The sequence below is a fragment of the Jaculus jaculus genome, chromosome 14, assembly GCF_020740685.1.
Source record: "Jaculus jaculus isolate mJacJac1 chromosome 14, mJacJac1.mat.Y.cur, whole genome shotgun sequence".
In the NCBI taxonomy this organism is placed as follows: domain Eukaryota; kingdom Metazoa; phylum Chordata; class Mammalia; order Rodentia; family Dipodidae; genus Jaculus; species Jaculus jaculus.
In genome coordinates, this window is record NC_059115.1 from 3,348,459 (window position 1) to 3,370,240 (window position 21,782).

The 21,782-nt window shown below is 52.3% G+C and overlaps 1 protein-coding gene across 1 annotated transcript; it reads left to right on the top strand.

The window, feature by feature from the left end:
* The first annotated feature begins 16,099 nt into the window (after positions 1 to 16,099).
* Lypd5 (LY6/PLAUR domain containing 5) lies at positions 16,100 to 21,101 on the top strand. The gene is made up of 5 exons (XM_045134187.1): positions 16,100 to 16,157; positions 18,492 to 18,620; positions 19,556 to 19,732; positions 20,265 to 20,411; positions 20,842 to 21,101. Exons 1-5 carry the CDS (start codon positions 16,100 to 16,102, stop codon positions 21,099 to 21,101), a joined length of 771 nt encoding a protein of 256 aa, XP_044990122.1.
* The last annotated feature ends 681 nt before the right edge of the window (positions 21,102 to 21,782 follow it).

Genomic DNA, 21,782 nt, shown 5'->3' on the forward strand with positions numbered 1-21,782 from the left:
AACATATTTATTTGCAAGCAGAGAGATACCCACACAGAATGGGCATGCCAGGACCTCTAGCTGCTGCAAACAAACTCCAGACACAGGTACCACCTTGTACATCTGGCTTACATGGGTACTGGGGAATCAAACCTGAGTCCTTAGGCTTTGTAGGCAAGTGCCTTACCTACTGAGCCATCTCTCCAGCCCTTGAATAAATATTTTTAAAAATTGCTGGATGTGGTGATGCACGCCTCTAATCTCAGTATTTGGGAAGCAGCGGTAGGAGGATCCTCTGAGTTCAAAGCCAGCCTGAGACTATATACGGTATTCCAGGTCAACCTGGGCTAGAATGAGACCCTACCTTAAATTTAAAACCAATAAAATAAAACATAAAAAGTTAAAAAAAAGACTGGAGAAGATGGCTTAGTGGTTAAGGCACTTGCCTGCAAAGCCAAAGGTCCCTAGGTCAATTCCCTAGTACCCAAGTAAGCCAGATGCACAAGGAGGCACATGCATCTGGAGTTTGTTTGCAGTGATTGGAAGCCTTGGCGTGCCCATTCTCTCTCTCTCTTTCACTCTTTCTCTCTACCTTTTTCTCTATCTCTCCCAAACAAGTATATATATATATATGTTTAAAAAAAACTTGGGCATGGCTATGCCCATCTGTTACTCCAGTCCTTGGGGGACAGAGACCAGCGAATCCCTGTAGTAGAGATTAGCGCAGTTCTGGGCTGCGGGTAAGAGCTCACCTCACGGATATATGTGGATGAGTGTGACAAGAGAAGGACACCCAGGGTTCTCCTCTGGCCTCCACGCGTACGTGCGTAAAGCACGCTTCTGCACACACCTGTGAATAGACCACACGTCACACACACACCACGCCATACACATATTCTACACACACACACACACACACACACACGTATGTGTGCAAAAAAAAAAAAAAGTTGACTCAGTAGGTTAATAATGCTTGCTGCTTAAACATGAGGGCCTCTTTGGGCTGGAGACCGGCAAGTTGGAACCCATGTAAAAAGCTGAGTGTATGGGCTGGAGAGATGGCTTAGCGGTTAAGCGCTTGCCTGTGAAGCCTAAGGACCCCGGTTCGAGGCTCAGTTCCCCAGGTCCCACGTTAGCCAGATGCACAAGGGGGCACACGCGTCTGGAGTTCGTTTGCAGAGGCTGGAAGCCCTGGCATGCCCATTCTCTCTCTCTCTCCCTCTATGTCTTTCTCTCTGTGTCTGTCGCTCTCAAATAAATAAAAATTTAAAAAAAAAAAAAAAAAAGCTGAGTGTAGCCATGAACATCTGTCACCCCAGTCCACAGTGGCTGAGGAAAGTTGGGGCTCGCTGACAGATGGCAGCTCTGGGTTGAGAGGGAGACCCCCATCTCAGGGGAATACATGGATGAGAGATGAAAGAACACCCGACGTTCCCCTCTGGCCTCTGCACGGAGGAGGGTATGAGCATCTGTGTACACACATGCGTACACCACACATCACACACACACCCCATCATCTCTCTCTTACACAACATACATCATAATGGGGCTGGAGAGATGGCTCAGCAGTTAAAGACGCTTGCTTGCAAAGCCTGACAGCTTAAATTTGATCCCCTAGTACTCACATAAAGCCAAGTGCACAAAGTGGTGCATGCATCTGTTTGTTTGCAGAGGCAAGAGACAGCGGTACACGCTTAATTACACAGTATATCTTCATATATATATATATATATGACTCTCCAGGTCCCACATAAGCCAGATGCGCAAAGCAACGCAAGCACACAAGATCACACATGTGCAGAAGGTGGTGCGTGTGTCTGGAGTTTGATTGCAGTGACTGGAGGCCCTGGCACGCTAATTCTCTCTCTCTCTCAATCTCACACACACACACACACACACACACACACACACACACACACAAAAGAAAAGGCCAGTCTCTTGGCGTGCCTCAAAAGAACTTAAAAGCAGGCATGGCTGGATGTGGTGGTGTACTCCTTTAATCCCAGCACTGGGGAGGCAGAGGTAGGAGGATTGCCATGAGTCCAAGGCCCACATGAGACTACACAGTGAATTCCAGGTCAGCCTGGGCTAGAGTGAGACCCTACCTCAAAAAATAAATAAAGGGCTGGAGAGATGGCTTAGCGGTTAAGCGCTTGCCTGTGAAGCCTAAGGACCCCAGTTCGAGGCTCGGTTCCCCAGGTCCCACGTTAGCCAGATGCACAAGGGGGCGCACGCGTCTGGAGTTCGTTTGCAGTGGCTGGAAGCCCTGGCGCGCCCATTCTCTCTCTCTTCCTCTATCTGTCTTTCTCTCTGTGTCTGTTGCTCTCAAATAAATAAATAAAAAATTAAAAAAAAAAAATAAATAAATAAAAGTAAAGGGCTAGAGAGATGGCTTAGCGGTTAAGGCACTTGCCTGCAAAGCCAAAGGACCCAGGTTTGATACCCCAGGACTCACGTAAGCCAGATGCACATGGTGGCACATGCATCTGAAGTTTTTTTGGCAGTAGCTAGAGGCTCTGGCATGCCCATTCTCTCCCTCCCTCCCTCTTTTTCTCTCTCTTTCTTAAAATAAATAAATATTTTTAAACAAAACAAAAAGAATGTAAAGCCTGATGCACACAGTGGCACATGCAGGTCATTCCCTCTCTCAAATAAATAAAATGGAAAAGGGGCCTATGCTGGGCGAGGTGGCGCACGCCTCTAATCCCAGTACTCGGGAGGCAGAGGTAGGAGGATCGCTGTGAGTCCGAGTCCATCCTGGGACTACATCGTGAATTCCAGGTCAGCTTGGGCTAGAGTGAGACCCTACCTTGAAAAACAAATAAATAAATAAACAAACTAGAATCCAGGTGCCTTGGGAGGCAGACATAGAAGGACCTCCATGAGATCAAGGCCACCCTGAGATAAGGGCCAGGGAAATGAGGAAACGAGGGATGGCTGGGAGGAGGGTTGGAACTTGGAGGAAGGGAAAAGGAAGGGGAAGGGAGGGTTGGAGGGAATGGTCCTAGAAGGAGAGGAGGCCTAGGAGGAAGGAGGATGTGTCAGAAGGAGAGGGTGGTGGTGGGCAGCAAGGGAATGGAGGCTGCTGGGGGAGATGGGTGAAGGGCAGCGCGGGGGGGGGGGGGGGTCAGGCACTGGGGTCACTGCGGAAGGAGGGAGCATGGAGCTGGCCAACACCTGCAGACCGAAGTGGAGACATCCACAGCCTACAGAGACTGGCCCACAGTGTCCCCGGCATTTCCCTGAGATGTCCTGGTCCCCGCCCCCGCCAGTGCAGGTGCGTGCAGGCGCATCCTTCCCGGACACTCAGCCACCTGTCCCCAGGGCCGGAGCTACAAGCGGTCTTGTTGTATCATGTGGGGCCTTCTGGAAATTAGAGAAGCGGTTAGTGTTAGGTCAGGACACAATGGAGTCACCAAACACAGCAGGAACAAGGAAGTGGGTCACCCACATTCCTCAAGAACCGGCCCAGCCATTATCCCCTCCTTGCCTAACAATGCCCCAGGTCTAGGTTTCCCCTTGTCTTGTGGTCACTGATCCGATGTCACACCCTGGCTATTTCAGATCTTCCCTAAAGAAACCTTTATTTATTTTGTTAAACTGTTCCCTTCCTCACCTTCCTCCAACTTAAGAACCCTATATAGCTCACTATCTGGAATCTCCGGTCGGCTGGGCTCTGCTCTTGAGAGTCAGTCCTGGCAGCTCCTGTTGTTCCTGAATAAAAGTTTCCATCTTGGGGCTGGAGAGATGGCTTAGCGGTTAAGCGCTTGCTTGTGAAGCCTAAGGACCCCAGTTCGAGGCTCGGTTCCCCAGGTCCCACGTTAGCCAGATGCACAAGGGGGCGCACGCGTCTGGAGTTCGTTTGCAGAGGCTGGAAGCCCTGGCGCGCCCATTCTCTCTCTCTCCCTCTATCTGTCTTTCTCTCTGTGTCTGTCGCTCTCAATTAAATAAATAAAAAATTTAAAAAAAAAAAGTTTCCATCTTTGCCTCACAGTGGTCTCGGTGGTCTCCATCACTCCTGAACTTACAATTACCAGAGCCCAGAGAGAGACCGATGGGGGGGGGAGGAGGCTGTTAGCCTTTCCTCTAGAAATGGGGGTCAGCAGACCCTTGCCCGAAAAACCAAACAAAACAACAACAAAAAAGACTGCCATCTGCTGCTCTGTGGCGACCCCATCCGTCTCCGTTTATGTGTGGCTCTGCACAGTCTCCATGCACAGTTGCTTCTGTTGGGCACCGTACCTAAGGAGGTGTCATTTTGTTACAGCCATCTTCAGGATTTGGGAAACGTGTTTTGTTAGTGGTATTTTCTTTACAGATTGCAGCCTTAAATGATTTAAAAAATAAAAATAAAAATAAAAATCGATTGCAACTCTGTCCCAGCAGGTGGCGGTAAAGTGCCTTGTTCCATCACGGTTGAAGCTCCCATTCCTAAAGTCCTGGGCTTGGAAATGGGAAGACCTGTGACCCCTGTCGCCTAACCGAGACGGCGCTTTGGCTGGATACACAGAGAACCCTTTTCTTTAAAAAAAGAAAAGAAAAGAAAAGAAAAAAACATATATATATATATATTTATTTATTTATTTTACTTATTTGTTTGAGAGAAAGAGGCAGAGAGAGAGAGAATGGGCTCACTTCCAGCTACTGTAAATGAACTCCAGACATATGAGCTCCATTGTGCATCAGGCTAACATGGTTCCTGGAGAGTCGAAGCTGGGTCCTTTGGCTTTGCAGGCAAACACCTTAACTGTTAAAACAACTCTCCAGCTTCCCCCCCTCCACACACATTTCTTCTTTCTCTCTCTCTTTTTTTGTTTTTTGTTTGTTTCTGTTTTTCGTGTTAGGGTCTTGCTGTAGCCCAGGGTGACCTGGAATTCACTGTGTAGTCTTAGGGTGGCCTCGAACTCATAGCAAGCCTTCCACCTCTGCCTCTGGAGTGCTGGGATTAAAGGCGGGCTCCACCATGCTCTGCCAGGAGGGATTTTTTGAAAAGAGGCAGAGGTAGAGGATTGCCGTGCGTTTGAGGCCACCCTAAGACTACCTTGTGAATTCCAGGTCCGCCTGGGCTAGAATGAGATCCTATCTCAAAAACAAAACAAAGCAAAACAAAACAAAAACAAAAACAAAATCAAATCCCTACTCATGTCTGTATGTTGACTATATTTAGTATTTCATATTACAGCTCACTCACACTTTCAGCTGATTGAGGAGTGGGCTGTTTAGTTTGGTTTGGTTTCTTGGTACAGGATCTCACATCTCCCAGGCTTGGCCTCAGACTCACTACACAGCCCTTGGATAACCTTGAACCCTTGGACAATTACTGCTACTACCTTCTCTTCCTCCTTCTTCTTCTTTTCAAGGTAGGGTCTCACTCTAGCTCAGGCTGACCTGGAATTCACTATGTAGTCTCAGGGTGGCCTCAAACTCATGGCGATCCTCCTACCTCTGCCTCCCGAGTGCTGGGATTAAAGGTGTATGCCACCACGCCTGGCCTTTTTTTTTTTTTTTCAAATTTTGTTTTTATTAACAATTTCCATGATTGTAAATAATATGGTAATGCCCTCCCTCTCCCCACTTTCCCCTTTGAAACTCCATTCTCCATCGTATCCTGTCCCCCTCTCAATCGGTCTCTTTTATTTTGATGTCATGATCTTTTCCTCCTATTATGATGGTCTTGTGTAGGTAGTGTCAGGCACTGTGAGGCTGGCCTTTAAAAATATATATATATATATATATATTTTTTTTTATTTGAAAGCAGAGAGAAATAGGAGACAGATGGGTGCATCAGGGCTTCTAGCCACTGCACACGAACTCAAGATGAGTGTGACTTTGGCCACCAGGTTTTACGTGGGCACTGGGGAATTGAACTCAGGTCATTAGGATTTGCAGGCAAGCACCTTAACCACTAAGCAGTCTCTCCAGCCCAACCTTGAACTTCTGATGCCCCTGCCCTCACCTGAGTGTGGGGTTACAGGTGTGCACTGCCACGCCCCAGGCGTTAGCTAATTGCTCACTCTGCCCAACTGGATTTGTTGAATTCCAAATTTAAATCCTCAAGTTTTTTTTTTTTTCCACCTGGCATGAATCATTATAGGTTAACTACCATGCAATTACTATTAATAAGCCTTGAAGAATGTGAGTGGGTGGAAATCGTCGGCCACTGTGCAATGGTGTGCAATCCTCCGACAGCATCTCTTGGTTATGCCCTTAGAAATTTTGTCGATATAAAAATAAACAAGTGCTAAAATCTCATGACTTGCGACCCGCATATTGAAGACATTAAAACTTCTAAGATACAGTAACGACCCTATTTGATATCTATCAAGACATCAATAAACAAAGCCATGGCGGCACACGCCCAGCATTCGGGAGACAGAGGCAAGAGGATCACTGTAAACTCATGGCTAGCTTGGCCTACCTAAGTGAGTTCCAGGCAGGGCTACATAGAGAGACCCTGTTTTCAAGTGTGTGTGTGTATGTATATATATATAGGCCTGGGGAGAGGGCTCAGCGGCTAAAGGCATTTGCTTGCAAAGCCTGCTGGCCTAGGTTCAAGTTCCAATTACCTATGTCAAACCAGCTGGGCATTCAGTTGCAGCAACAAGAGAGACTCTGGTGCACTAATATTCTCTCAGTCTGTCTCTCTCTCTCTCTGCTTACAAATAAATAATATTTTTAAAAACTAGTCATTTTAAGCTCAAACTCACCATGTAGCTGAGGATGACTCAGAGCTCTTGATCCTCCTGCCTCCACCTCTCAGGTGCATTATAGCATACACTACCACACTCAACTCTGACGCAGCACTGTTTCTTGGGCATGACAGATCTCTCTCTCTCATTAAAAGGTGGTGGTTTGGGCTGGAGAGATGGCTTAGCGGTTAAGTGCTTGCCTGTGAAGCCTAAGGACCCCGGTTCGAGGCTAGGTTCCCCAGGTCCTACGTTAGCCAGATGCACAAGGGGGCGCACGCGTCTGGAGTTCGTTTGCAGAGGCTGGAAGCCCTGGCGCGCCCATTCTCTCTCTCTCCCTCTATCTGTCTTTCTTTCTGTGTCTGTCGCTCTCAAATAAATAAACAAAAAAAATTTAAATAAAAATAAATAAATAAATAAAAAATTTAAAAGGTGGTGGTTTAAGTGAAATTAATATTTTGAGCCTAGCCAGGTGGTAAGTATCTATAACCCCAGGTACTCAGGAGGCTGAGACAGGAGTTTCACAAGTTCAATGCCAACTTGGACAATTTAGTAGGACTCTTCTCAAAGGAAGAAAATGTATGAAGAGTCACTGAAATAGCTTGGTTGGAAGTGCATTAGACTAATAAAAAGTTTAAAAGGATGATAGATGTGGTTTAGCTGTAGAGCACTTGCCTAGAATCCACAGTGAGGGGCTGGGGGCGTGGCTCAGAGGTAGAGCACTTGTCTAGGATCCACAGTGAGGGGCTGGGGGCGTGGCTCAGAGGTAGAGCACTTGTCTAGATCCACAGTGAGGGGCTGGGGGCGTGGCTCAGAAGTAGAGCACTTGTCTAGATCCACAGTGAGGGGCTGGGGGCGTGGCTCAGAGGTAGAGCACTTGTCTAGATCCACAGTGAGGGGCTTGGGGCGTGGCTCAGAGGTAGAGCACTTGTCTAGAGTCCACAGTGAGGGGCTGGGGGTGTGGCTCAGAAGTAGAGCACTTGTCTAGATCCACAGTGAGGGGCTGGGGGCGTGGCTCAGAGGCGGAGCACTTGTCTAGATCCACAGTGAGGGGCTGGGGGCGTGGCTCAGAGGTAGAGCACTTGTCTAGATCCACAGTGAGGGGCTGGGGGCGTGGCTCAGAGGTAGAACACTTGTCTAGATCCACAGTGAGGGGCTGGGGGCGTGGCTCAGAGGTAGAGCACTTGTCTAGATCCACAGTGAGGGGCTGGGGGCGTGGCTCAGAGGTAGAGCACTTGTCTAGATCCACAGTGAGGGGCTGGGGGCGTGGCTCAGAGGTAGAGCACTTGTCTAGAGTCCACAGTGAGGGGCTGGGGGTGTGGCTCAGAGGTAGAGCACTTGTCTAGATCCACAGTGAGGGGCTGGGGGCGTGGCTCAGAGGCGGAGCACTGGTCTAGATCCACAGTGAGGGGCTGGCGGCGTGGCTCAGAGGTAGAGCACTTGTCTAGAGTCCACAGTGAGGGGCTGGGGGCGTGGCTCAGAGGTAGAGCACTTGTCTAGATCCACAGTGAGGGCTGGGGGCGTGGCTCAGAGGTAGAGCACTTGTCTAGAACCCACAGTGAGGGGCTGGGGGCGTGGCTCAGAGGTAGAGCACTTGTCTAGAACCCACAGTGAGGGGCTGGGGGCGTGGCTCAGAGGTAGAGCACTTGTCTAGATCCACAGTGAGGGGCTGGGGGTGTGGCTCAGAGGTAGAGCACTTGTCTAGATCCACAGTGAGGGGCTGGGGGCGTGGCTCAGAGGTAGAGCACTTGTCTAGATCCACAGTGAGGGGCTGGGGGCGTGGCTCAGAGGTAGAGCACTTGTCTAGGATCCACAGTGAGGGGCTGGGGGCGTGGCTCAGAGGTAGAGCACTTGTCCAGATCCACAGTGAGGGGCTGGGGGCGTGGCTCAGAGGTAGAGACCTTGTCTAGAACCCACAGTGAGGGGCTGGGGGCGTGGCTCAGAGGTAGAGCACTTGTCTAGGATCCACAGTGAGGGGCTGGGGGCGTGGCTCAGAGGTAGAGCACTTGTCTAGGATCCACAGTGAGGGGCTGGGGATGTGGCTCAGAGGTAGAGCACTTGTCTAGATCCACAGTGAGGGGCTGGGGGCGTGGCTCAGAGGTAGAGCACTTGTCTAGATCCACAGTGAGGGGCTGGGGGTGTGGCTCAGAGGTAGAGCACTTGTCTAGATCCACAGTGAGGGGCTGGGGGCGTGGCTCAGAGGTAGAGCACTTGTCTAGATCCACAGTGAGGGGCTGGGGGCGTGGCTCAGAGGTAGAGCACTTGTCTAGGATCCACAGTGAGGGGCTGGGGATGTGGCTCAGAGGTAGAGCACTTGTCTAGAACCCACAGTGAGGGGCTGGGGGCGTGGCTCAGAGGTAGAGCACTTGTCTAGATCCACAGTGAGGGGCTGGGGGTGTGGCTCAGAGGTAGAGCACTTGTCTAGATCCACAGTGAGGGGCTGGGGGCGTGGCTCAGAGGTAGAGCACTTGTCTAGATCCACAGTGAGGGGCTGGGGGCGTGGCTCAGAGGTAGAGCACTTGTCTAGGATCCACAGTGAGGGGCTGGGGGCGTGGCTCAGAGGTAGAGCACTTGTCCAGATCCACAGTGAGGGGCTGGGGGCGTGGCTCAGAGGTAGAGACCTTGTCTAGAACCCACAGTGAGGGGCTGGGGGCGTGGCTCAGAGGTAGAGACCTTGTCTAGAACCCACAGTGAGGGGCTGGGGGCGTGGCTCAGAGGTAGAGCACTTGTCTAGGATCCACAGTGAGGGGCTGGGGGCGTGGCTCAGAGGTAGAGCACTTGTCTAGGATCCACAGTGAGGGGCTGGGGATGTGGCTCAGAGGTAGAGCACTTGTCTAGATCCACAGTGAGGGGCTGGGGGCGTGGCTCAGAGGTAGAGCACTTGTCCAGATCCACAGTGAGGGGCTGGGGGCGTGGCTCAGAGGTAGAGCACTTGTCTAGGATCCACAGTGAGGGGCTGGGGATGTGGCTCAGAGGTAGAGCACTTGTCTAGGATCCACAGTGAGGGGCTGGGGATGTGGCTCAGAGGTAGAGCACTTGTCTAGGATCCACAGTGAGGGGCTGGGGGCGTGGCTCAGAGGTAGAGCACTTGTCTAGATCCACAGTAAGGGGCTGGGGCGTGGCTTAGAGGTAGAGCACTTGTCTAGAACCACAGTAAGGGGCTGGGGCGTGGCTTAGAGGTAGAGCACTTGTCTAGAGTCCACAGTGAGGGGCTGGGGGCGTGGCTCAGAGGTAGAGCGCTTGTCTAGATCCACAGTGAGGGGCTGGGGGCGTGGCTCAGAGGTAGAGCACTTGTCTAGGATCCACAGTGAGGGGCTGGGGGCGTGGCTCAGAGGTAGAGCACTTGTCTGATACTCACTGGACACTGAGTTCTACATTGAGCACCTCGAAAACAATTAATTTCAAATTGCAAGTAAAGACAATTAAGTTCTGTAAACTGAGTTTGTTCTAATTCTTATGTTTTGATTTGTGCGCTAGACGGGTTTTGCTCTTCCCTTAGGGTTAGCACCGTCTAAAGGGACGGCCTCCTCGCATTTCACTGAGGGCCAGCGCAGGGCTCCTGCGTGTGCCCAGAGCCGCACCATCATGGGTGAACTCCCTAGAAACCTCTGGGTATATTTCGTAATCACCACCTCCTGACCTGAGGAACGCCCACCTGACACATCAAAGTCTCCTAAAGTATCTGAAGGTTATCAGAGTTAAATTCAACACATGGGCTGGAGAGATGGCTTGGCCATGAAGGCATTTGCCTGCAAAGCCAAAGGACCTAGGCTCAAGTCCCTAGGACCCAGGTAAGCCAGATGGGGCAATGGGGCGCACCCATCTGGAATTCCTTTGCAGCCACTGGTGGTCCTGGTGCACCCATTCTCTCTCCCCGCAACCTATTTCTCTCTCTAATAAATAAATAAATAAATAAAAATAAAAATAAATCCAGACGGTGGTCCCTCGCGCCTTTAATCCCAGCGCTCGGGAGGCAGAGGTAGGAGGATCGCCGAGAAGTTCAAGTTCGAGGCCACCCAGACACTCCATGGTGAATTCCAGGTCAGTCTGGGCTAGATCGAGGCTCTACCTCGATAAACCAAAAATAAATAAACAAAATAAAATAAATCAGCCCATACATACACCCAACCCCCTCTGGCACACGTGCGCCCAGTCTACCCACTGTAAGAGTCAGTCCCCAAAACTGTCAGGAGCTGTCAACATTTCCCTCTCCAGCACAGGGGTGCATCAGAAAATCCAGCTTTCCTCGCAGCCACACTCCGCTCATGGGAGGCCTTGAGTTCCACCCTACCCCCAAGTGAGGACAGCCCCCCCCCCCACTACCCCCACCACCACCGAGTGCCTGGGGGATGGGAACAAGAGAGACAGGAAGCGTAGTAATGAGGATGCAAAGCAGGTTGCGGGAAGGGAGTCCCGGGAGGGAGCCGGCGTCTGTGACTGTCCGCAGGGTTGGGCATCTCTTGTCAAGGAAGAAGTAGGCTCATGATATGGGTGTGGTGGCACATGCTTGTGATCCTAGCACACAGGCGGTCAAGGGCATCCTCGGCTACACAGCACATTGAAAGCCAGCCTGCTGGGCTCCGTGGGATCCGGCACAGTCCCTGCCCTCCTCCAGCAAAGAAAAAAAAAAAAAAAAAGCCTGCAAGACAAATCAGTGTCACTTTCAAATAAATAAATAAACATAAAACAAAAAAAAATTAAAAAAAAAAAGAGTACTTCCATGGGGAAGAGGGGCTATCCTGAACTCCATGCATGCAGACGGTGGGAGGGTTGTTTTTTGTTCTTTTTTTAAAAAATACTTTATGGTGGCGCACGCCTTTAATCCCAGCACTAAGGAGACACAGATAGGAGGATCACCATGAGTTTGAGGTCACCCTGAGACTACATAGTGAATTCCAGGTCAGCCTGGGCTAGAGTGAGACCCTACCTCGAAAAACCAAAAGGAAAAGAAAAAGAAAAAAAAAAATCTTCATTAGCCGAGTGTGGTGGCGCACGCCCTTAATCCCAGCATTTAGGAGGCAGAGGTAGGAGGACTGCCGAGAGTTCGAGGCCACCCTGAGACTACGTAGTGAATTCCAGGTCAGCCTGGGCTAGAGTGAGACTCTATCTAGAAAAAAATTAAAAAGCATTTATTTATTTGAGAGGGAAAGAGAGGACAATACAGAGAGAGACAGAGAGAGAATGGGTGTGCCAGAGCCTCCGGCCACTGCAAACAAACTCCAGACGCACGCACCATTTTGTGCATCTCACTTATGTGGGTACTGGGCAATTGAAGCTGGATCCTTAGACTTTGCAAGCAAGCGCCTTAACCGCTAAGCCATCTCTCCAGTCCTGGGAGGCTTTCATAGTATTAGATGAGTGAGAGAGGGAAGGTCCTGGAAGATCACAGGAGGCTGGTCCATGAGATCTGTCCAGCACAGGGAGTTCTTCCTGAGAAGGTAAAAGTTTATGAGGCCAACTGTCTGCTGGCTGTGGTTTATCAAGGCTAGGATCCTACCCTCCCACAAGGGCAGGCAGGTCGGGGCGCTTGTCTCCCCTGATGACTATATTTCAAAGACACAGCCCCTGGGTCCTTGGTAAAGACATGCTTAGGGTGAGAGCACAGCCAGAGGCTATCAGAAGAGTCCCCTCCTCCCTTCCAAAGAGGCAGAGAAAGAAACTACAATTACAACTTTTTTTTTTAATTTTTATTAACATTTTCCATGATTATAAAATATATCCCATGGTAATTCCCTCCCTCCCCAACAACTTTTTTTTTTAAAGATTTATTTATTTGAGAGGGAAAGAGAGAGAGAGGACGGGCACGCCAGGGCCTCCAGCCACTGCAAAGGAACTCCAGACGCGTGCGCCACCATGTGCATCTGGCTTACCTGGGACCTGAAGAGAATTGAACCTGGGTCCTTAAGCTTCGCAGGCATGTGCCTTAACCACTAAGCCATCTATCCAGCCCTTTGTCTTTGTTTTGATACAGGGTCCCATATAACGAACCCAGGGTAGCCTGGAACTTTCTATGCAGCTGAGGATGACCTTCAACCCCTACCTCCACATCCTTAAGTGTTGGATTTACAGCCCTGTGCCCCGCCCCCACATTCAGTTCTCCTTCAGCTCTATTTCTGCCATTTGGGAAAAGAAAGGCGGCAGAGCTGAAAAAGAGTGCATCTAGGGCTGGAGAGATGGCTGAACACTTAAGGCATTTGCCTGCAAAGCCAAAGGAACCAGGTTCAATTCTGTTATGAGCATGTAAGGACCAGCATATGGTCCAGGGACAGTTTAGATAAATAAGTTTGTTTTTCTTTGTGTGTGAGAGTAAAATTGCAAAGTCAACCTTTGTAAGCAAAAATCTAAGAAAAAGCTGAGTACAATGACATAGTAAGAGATTACCAGAAGGTGTGTGCAACCCTAGATAAGTAGTGGAAAATAAAAAAACCCAGCTGCTTAGCAGCCGCTGTCCCAGTCCTCCCGACACTATGACTGACTGAACGGCTGCTCAGCGGTCCGGACTGAGACCTCCGCGAGACGCATCACTGATCCGAATTCATCTGCCCGACACGCTGTCCGAACGACCGAGACGACCGAGACTCGCCTTGAAAACTGCGAACCGAGAGAAAGTCGGAGCACGGACCCCGCGTCGCCAGGTTGTGACGTCAGAAATACATGTTAGACTCATTAGAAATATTCTTGTGTTAATAGTGATGAATATAATTTGGATATATATTATATTAGCTATAATATTAGTTGTGATAGTTTGGACTTGCTTGTGTGTGACTTTCATCCCAGTAAACTCCTTTGCGAGTACACCAACATCTGAGTATTATTGACCTTCGTGGGCGGAATCCTCTCAACCAATCATCTTTGAGAGTGCTCGCGACAGATTCCCCGGGACCCATGTAAGCCAGATGCACAAGGGGGGCACATGTGTCTGGAGGCCCTGGCATGCACATTTTTTCTCTTTCTCTCCCTCTCTCTCTGCCTTTTTTTCCTCTCTGTCAAATAATATATATATATGCATACACATGCATGCATCTAGAGCTTTAGCACGTGCCTCTAATCTCAGCCCTCGGGAGGCAGAAGTAGGAGGATCGCCATGAGTTCAAGGCCACTCTGAGACTACATAGTGAATTCTAGGTCACCCAGAGCTAGAGTGAGACCCTACCTGGAAAAAAAAAAAATACTGCATCTACTTTGCTATCTAGCTCCTCCTCCTCCTCTGCCTGTTACTCATTCAGGGAACTTTCTCAGAGTCTTAATGCATCACACCTTCATCAGCATTAAGTATACGTACCGCGGAAGCAAGCACCACTTCATTTATTTAATAAACACCTTCCGTGGGCTTGTCCTGTCCGTCAGGATGTCCCTCTTCCCCTCTGGGGCTGGCTGTGTGTCTCCATTCCCATATGTCCACACCGGATTGTGTCTTCCTGCATCTCTTTGATTCACTTATTTGTAGACATACCTCCAGCCCGTCTTTCTGCAATTAGAGTCTAATTACCTCTCTCCATGCCTCTGTTTGTTCGCTCATTCTTTTCTTTTAATTTTAATTTATTTATTTGTTTGTTTGATAGAGTGAAAGAGGCACAGAGAAAGAGAGAGACAGAGAATGGGTGCGCCAGGGCCACCAGCCACTGCAAATGAATTCCAGATACCTGTGCCACCTTGTGCAACTGGCTTACATGGGTCCTGGAGAATCGAACTGGGATCCTTTGGCTTTGCAGGCAAACGCCTTAACTGCTAAGCAATCTCTAGCCCTTTATTTTAGTTTTTAGGCAAGCCCAGACTACTGGCTTTAAAAAACTACAATTATTTTTTTTAAAAGATTTATTTTTGTTTATTTCTTAGAGACAACGAGAGAGGGAGAGAGAAAGAGAGTGAGAATGGGCATGCCAGGGCCTCTGGCCACTGCAAACGAACTCCAGATGCATGCATCACCATGTGCATTTGGCTTACATGGGACCTGGAGAATTGAACGTGGGTCCTTAGGCTTTGCAAGCATGTGCCTTAACCACTAAGCCATTTCTACAGCCCCTGGCCTTTTTTTTAAAAAAAATTTATTTATTTATTTATTTATTTGACAGAGAAAAAGAGAGAGAGGGAGAGAGAGAATGGGCATGCTAGGGCCTCCAGCCACTGTCAACAAACTCCAGATGTGTGCGTCCCCTTGTACATCTGGGTAACGTGGGTCCTGGGGAATCGAACCAGGGTCCTTTGACTTTCCAGGCAAACGCCTTAGCCGCTAAGCCATCCCTCCAGCCCTGGCCTTGTTTTTAATGCGAGAGAGAGAGAAGGAGTAAGAGAGAGAGGATTGGCAAGCCAGGGCCTCCAGCTACTGCATTCAAACTCCACATGTACGTGTGTCCCACCTTGTGTGCAAGTGTGGCCTTGCACACTTGTGTGACCTTGTGCATCTGGCGTATGTGGAGCCTGGAGATTCAAACATGGGTCCTTAGACTTCATGGGCACAGGCAAGCACCTTAACCACTAAGCCATCTCTCCAGCCTTTTTTTTTTTTTTTTTTAATTTTTTGGTTTTTTTAGAGGTAGGGTCTCTCTCTAGCCCAGGCTGACCTGGAATTCAGTCTGTAGCCTCAAGCTGGCCTTGAACAACTCACAGCAATACTCCTACCTCTGCCTTAAAAGTGCTGGGATTAAATACACCAATAAGTATGCCACCATGACCAGCTCATTCATTCATTCCTATGAGCATACCCAGAGACAGCCTGGGAGTTCACAGCCCAGTGGAAGAGAGAGACAGTTAGATCAGGACAGGAAGACAGGGCTGGAGGCTGGAGTGGGGTAGCTGAGTGGGCAGATAAAGACCGCAGGGAGGTCTGGAGGGATGGCTTAGCGGTTAAGGCATTTGCCTGCAAAGTCAAAGGACCCAGGTTCGATTCCCCGGGACCCACGTTAGCCAGCTGCACAAGGGGGCGCAAGCTTCTGGAGTTCGTCTGCAGTGGCTAGAGGCCCTGGCGCACCCATTCTCTCTCTCTCTCCCCTGTTTCTCTGTCAAATAAATAACGATTAATTTAAAAAGAAAGACTGTAGGGAGGGGCTCATATCTGTGTGCCTCATGCTGGGTTGAAAGAGAGAGAGAGAGAGAGAAGGCAAAAATTGAGGGATCAAACTTAGATGGGAACAGGATGTAGGGGAGGGTGGAAGGAGCTGGCAAAATAGAAACCACCCCGCAATTAAGGTTAGAGGTTCTTACTGAGGACACAGGAGGCGGGGACCCCGCCCCTCCTCTTTCAGCGATCGAAACTCGCCCTGGCCCCACCATGATTTACCTAGGAGGAGACAGCCCACGTGAGGGAGGGTGTGGGGAGGAACCCTGGCCAGGCCAGGTGGCTGGGATGCCTGGGATCATCAGGGAGAACCAGCCAGACGGCGAGCCAGAGCCTGGGAGCTGTCCTGGGCGTCACTGCTCCACTCCACACGCTGGCAATGGGCACCCCCGGGGCCGGTCTGCTCTGCCTGCTTGCGACGGTGCTCTGCCTGACAGGTACCCACCCCGAGGACAGCAGGAGGGGGGCTGGGTCTGCACCCCTGGGTCTGAGGGAGGAGGGCTGCGTCTGGACCCCCGGGTCTGAGGGAGGAGGGCTGGGTCTGGACCCCCGGGTCTGAGGGAGGAGGGCTGGGCCTGGACCCCTGGGTCTGAGGGAGGAGGGCTGGGTCTGGACCCCCGGGTCTGAGGGAGGAGGGCTGGGTCTGGACCCCTGGGTCTGAGGGAGGAGGGCTGGGTCTGGACCCCTGGGTCTGAGGGAGGAGGCCTGGGTCTGGACCCCCGGGTCTGAGGGAGGGGGGCTGCGTCTGGACCCCCGGGTCTGAGGGAGGAGGGCTGGGCCTGGACCCCTGGGTCTGGGGGAGGAGGGCTGGTGACTCTCCCCTGGGCCCAGGCTGGGTGGGACACAGGGTTGAGAGCATGTCTACTTCTTTTCCCTTCTCCTCTGTTCTCCCCACATGCTTCGTTTTCTCCAGTGTCTGTCCTCCGGCCACTTGTGCTCCTTTCCCACCCCTTGTTCATATTTGGCCCAGGCTGACCTGGAATGCACCATGTAGTCTCAGGGTGGCCTCGAACTCACAGCGACCCTCCTACCTCTGCCTCCCCAGTGCTGGGACTAAAGATGTGCGCCACCACGCCTGGGTAGGCTTTATATTTTAATGTTTTCATGTTCATGTATTTCTTGCTTTAAATAATTGTGTCTCTTGTCCCTCCCCACTTTGTTTTGAAGAGGCAGGGTCTCACACTAGCCCAGGTTAGTGATCCTCCCATTTTTAGTCTCTCAAGTGCTGGGATTAAAGGTCCAAGCCACTGAACCTTCTAGGTTATTTTGTTCCTTTTCTTTCTTTTTTTTTTTTTTTTTTTTTTTGGTTTTTTGAGGCTCTCCTGGAATTCACTATGTAGTCTCAGGGTGGCCTCAAACTCATGGAGATCCTCCTACCTCTGCCTCCCGAGTGCTGGGATTAAAGGCTTGCGCCACCATGCCTGGCTAGTTTTTATTTTATTTTTAAGGCTTTTTAAAAAAAAGTTTGTTTTATTTACTTGAGAGAAACGTAGAGAGAGATAGGGAGAGAATGGGTACACCAGGGCTTTCAGCCACTGCAAACGAACTCCAGATGTATGCAACACCTTGTGCATTTGGTTTTGTGTGGATCCTGAGGAATCAAACCTGGGCCCTCAAGATTTTTGCATGCAAGCACCTTTAACCACTGAGCCATCTCTCCAGCCCACCTTCTAGTTTTATTTGTACATATGTCTTTGTGTGTGCGCGCGTGTGTCTCTCTCTGTCCACTCCCCAACTCTCTGACTACCCCCCCCCCCCGTGTTTCTCTGACCCATTGTTACTGCTATGACACACACAGACTCATACTGCCTGGAAAGCATGCCTCTGGAATGGCATGGCTCTGCGGGATCTAGGCATGGCATGTTTATCCTGGAGGACCCAGGCGGATGCTTGTATGCATGCACAGAGAGCCCTTACATGGCTGCATTCATGAAGATCAGTATTTGTTGTTTTGTTTTGTTTTTCGAGGCAGGGTCTCGCTCTAGCCCATGCTGACCTGGAATTAACTCTGCAGGCTCAGGGTGGCCTCGAACTCATGGCAATCCTCTTACCTCTGCCTCCCAAGTGCTGGGATTAAAGGCGTGCGCCATCACGCCCAGTGAAGTATTGTGAGGTGTGCAGGAACATGTGTCAACGGAGGTATTTTACACTTATGCCATTGGTGGGCTGCCTGTGAGTGTGTGTGCGTGTGTGTCCATTCACTCTATCTGTCATGGAGTGGTTATCTTCTGCAGGTGGTCTCTCAGTCCTAGGTGGGACAGGGAGGGCAGAGCAGGAGTTGGATCACTTCCTCCTCCTCCTTCATCTAATCACAAAGGATTTAAAAATATATTTATTTATTTATTTGAGAGAAGGGAAGAGGCAGATAGAGAGAAAGAGACAATGGGTGCACCAGGACCTCTGGCCACTGCAAAGGAACTCCAAGAGCATGTGCCCCCTTGTGCATCTGGCTTACATGGGTCCTGGGGTATCGAACCAGGGTCGTTAGGCTTTGCAGTCGAACGCCTTAACCACTAAGCCATTTCCCCAGCCCATCACAGAGGATTTTCAGGTCCAGCAAGAAGCTGGAGAACAGCTCGCATTGGGAAACAGTGAGGTGGTGGCTGGGCAGGGCCGCAGAACTGCTGGGGACGGGCTCAGAGGAAGCAGACCCTGTTCCCTCAGGGGGTCACAGAGCAGGGGCGAGCGGCTGTCCCACGCAGGGTGGAGGCTCTAGTCCCATCACAGGCTGCCCTGCTGACACTGACAGCCCCCCCCCCTTCCTCTCCTAGGCTCCCAGGCCCTGCGATGTTACAGCTTCGAGCACACCTACTTTGGGCCCTTCGACCTCAGTGCCCTGAAGCTTCCCAGTGTCTCCTGCCCCCAGGGCTGCTCTGAGGTTGTTCTGACGCTGGACACTGGTGAGGGGCTGGAAGGGACATGAAAGTGACAGCGCTATGCATCAGGAGAAGGGAGGAGGGGTCAAGGACAAGGTGAGGAATTAGAGATCCCGGCGTGGTGGCGCACACCTTTAGTCCCAGCACTCGGGAGGCAGAGGTAGGAGGATCGCAGTGAGTTCGAGGCCACCCTGAGACTAGGTAGCGAATTCCAGGACATCCTGGGTTAGAGTGAGACCCTACCTATAAAATTTAAAAAAAAATACTATATATATATATTAAAAAAAGAGAGGGAGGGAAGGGTAATGACTGGTTGAGAGAGAGGAACGGAAGGGAGGGGAAGATGGCAGAGGAGGAGGAGGCAGCCAGAGGAGGAGGGTGCGGTGGCACACCTCAGTAACCCCAGCTCTCAGGAGTAGTGGCCTCCAGAGAGCAAGGGGAGGAGAGGAGCGAGAGGGGAACGAGATAGTTCCAGGTCAGCTTGGGCTAGAGTGAGACCCTGCCTCAAAATAACGGCGGGGGAGGGGGAGCTGGGTGTGGTGGTGCATGCCTTTAATCCCAGCACTCAGGAGGTAGGAGGGTCTTGGCTACATAATGGCAAGTGTTAGGCCAGCCTGGCATAGAGAGAGGGGGGGGGAAGGGGGGAGGGACTGGAGAGATGGCTTAGTGGTTAAGGCGTTTGCCAAAGGACCCAGGTTTGATTCCCCAGGACCCACGTTAGCCAGATTCACAAGGGGGCGCACGTCGTTTCCAGTGGCTGGAGGCCCTGGTGGATCCATTTTTTTTCTCTCTCTGTCAAATAAATAAAACATAAAAAAATTAATAAAGAAAAGTAAAAGACGGAGAGAGAAGGAAGGAGAGAGGGAAGGGAGAGGAGGGGAGAGGGGGGAGGCGAGCGGGTTAGGGAGGCCAAAGCTCGAGTCCAGCTCGCAGTCAGCCCCCCGCGGCCCGCCCCGCAGGGTACCGCGCCCCGGTGACCATGGTCCGGAAGGGATGCTGGAGCGGCCCGACCAGCGGCCCGATGCTGTCCAACCAGGAGGCGCTGCCGCCCGACTACGCGGTGGTGCGCGGCTGCTCCACGGACCTGTGCAACGTGGGCCTCTCCACGCACGACAGCGTGCCCGACCTGAGCCGAGGTGCGCGGGGGCCGGGCGGGGAGGACGGGCGGGCCGGGGAGGATCGGGGTGGGCCGGGGAGGACGGGAGGGCCGGAGAGGATCGGGGAGGGCCGGGGAGGACGGGAGGGCCGGGGAGGATCGGGGAGGACCCGGGAGGACGGGCGGGGCGGGGAGGACCGGGGAGGACGGAGTGGGCCAGAGAGGACGGGCGGACTGGGGAGGACCGGGGAGGACGGGCGGGCCGGAGAGGACCGGGGAGGATGGGCGGGCCAGGGAGGATCGGGGCGGGCCTGGGAGGATGGGGCGGGCCGGGGAGGATCAGGGAGGACGGAGAGAACGGGAGGGCCGAGGAGGATCGGGGAGGACCGGGGAGGACGGGCGGGCTGGGGAGGACCGGGGAGGATGGGCGGGCCGGAGAGGACGGGAGGGCCGGGGAGGATCGGGGAGGACCGGGGAGGACGAAGCGGGCCGGGGAGGACCGGGGAGGACGGGCGGGCCGGGGAGGACCTGGAAGGCCCCGAGGCTTCCCTTCCGCTCCCTCCCTCGGCCAGTGCCCGACCCGCCCGCGCTGAGCGGCGCCGAGTGCTACGCGTGCCTGGGGGTGCGCCCCGAGGACTGCGCCGTGGACAGGTCCCGCAGAGTCCAGTGCCACCAGGACCAGAGCGCCTGCTTCCAGGGCAACGGCCGGATGACCATCGGTGCGTGCTCTGGTCCGAGGGAGGAGGACTGCCTCTAGTCCGAGGGAGGAGGCCTGGCTCTGGTCCGAGGGAGGAGGCCTGGCTCTGGTCCGAGGGAGGAGGCCTGGCTCTGGTCCGATGGAGGAGGCATGGCTCTGGTCCGAGGGAGGAGGCCTGGCTCTAGTCCGATGGAGGAGGCCTTGCTCTGGTCCGAGGGAGGAGGCCTGGCTCTAGTCCGATGGAGGAGGCCTTGCTCTGGTCCGAGGGAGGAGGCCTGGCTCTGGTCCGATGGAGGAGGCCTTGCTCTGGTCCGAGGGAGGAGGCCTGGCTCTAGTCCGATGGAGGAGGCCTGGCTCTGGTCCGAGGGAGGAGGGGCGTGAATGCAGTTCCTGCCCCCCTGAGAGGGGCTCAGGAGCAGCTGCCCTCTCCTCACCCTCCCTGCCCCCCGCAGGCAATTACTCCACGCCCGTGTTCATCAGGACCTGCCACCGGCCCGCCTGCACCACCGAGGGCACCAGCAGCCCTTGGACCGCCATCGACCTGCAGGGCGCCTGCTGCGAGGGCCGGCTCTGCAACGGGGGCTCCGTGACTCAGACCTTCGTGAGCGCGGCGTCCCCAGCCGCCCCCCGGGCGCCCCGCAGCGTGGCCCCGTGCCTGCTGGCTCCCTTGCTGGCCATAGCTCTGGGGGGCCCCCTTGGGCTGTCTGTGTAGCCAGCCCCTGCGAGACTTGCTGGGGGCAGAAAACTGGTTCCCCTTCTGCTCACTACTTCAGCCCCTGCCGTGGGCGTTTGCTGCAAAAACGACTTCGAAGCAAGAGTTGGAACTCTTCCTCCGCTGTCCTTCCTCATCCCTTGTGGCCACTGAGCCCCAATCCAACCAGCTATGATGATGAACTCCTTCCTCCGTCCATTGAGGTTCCAGCCCTGCAGATCCGATCACTTCTCAGTAGCGCCACCTGCTGGTCAGACGAAACAGCCACTTGCAAGCTTTTAATCCCAGCACTAGGGATAGGAGGATCAACATGAGTTCGAAGCCACCCTGAGACTACATAGTGTGTTCCAGGTCTGCCTGGGATAAAGTGAGACCCTACCACAAAAAAAAAAAAGAAAGAAAAAAAAAAGCCACTTGGAAAATCTGCTTTTTGCCCGGCATGGTCAAACAAAAGGAGACATGGACGGCACAAGAAAACCCATATTTCAGCCTCTTCTCCTCTTCTTAACAGCAGAATCTACATTCATACTGTCACCCAGAAATTGCACTTCCCAAAAGAAATGAGTTCCTAGGCTCCCTTCCATCCCCCACAAAAGACACAGCCTTGAATGTCCCAGGCAGGACAATTCCCAATAGCCACAAACTAGAAACACTCCCAAATACCTATCGACCATCGAACGG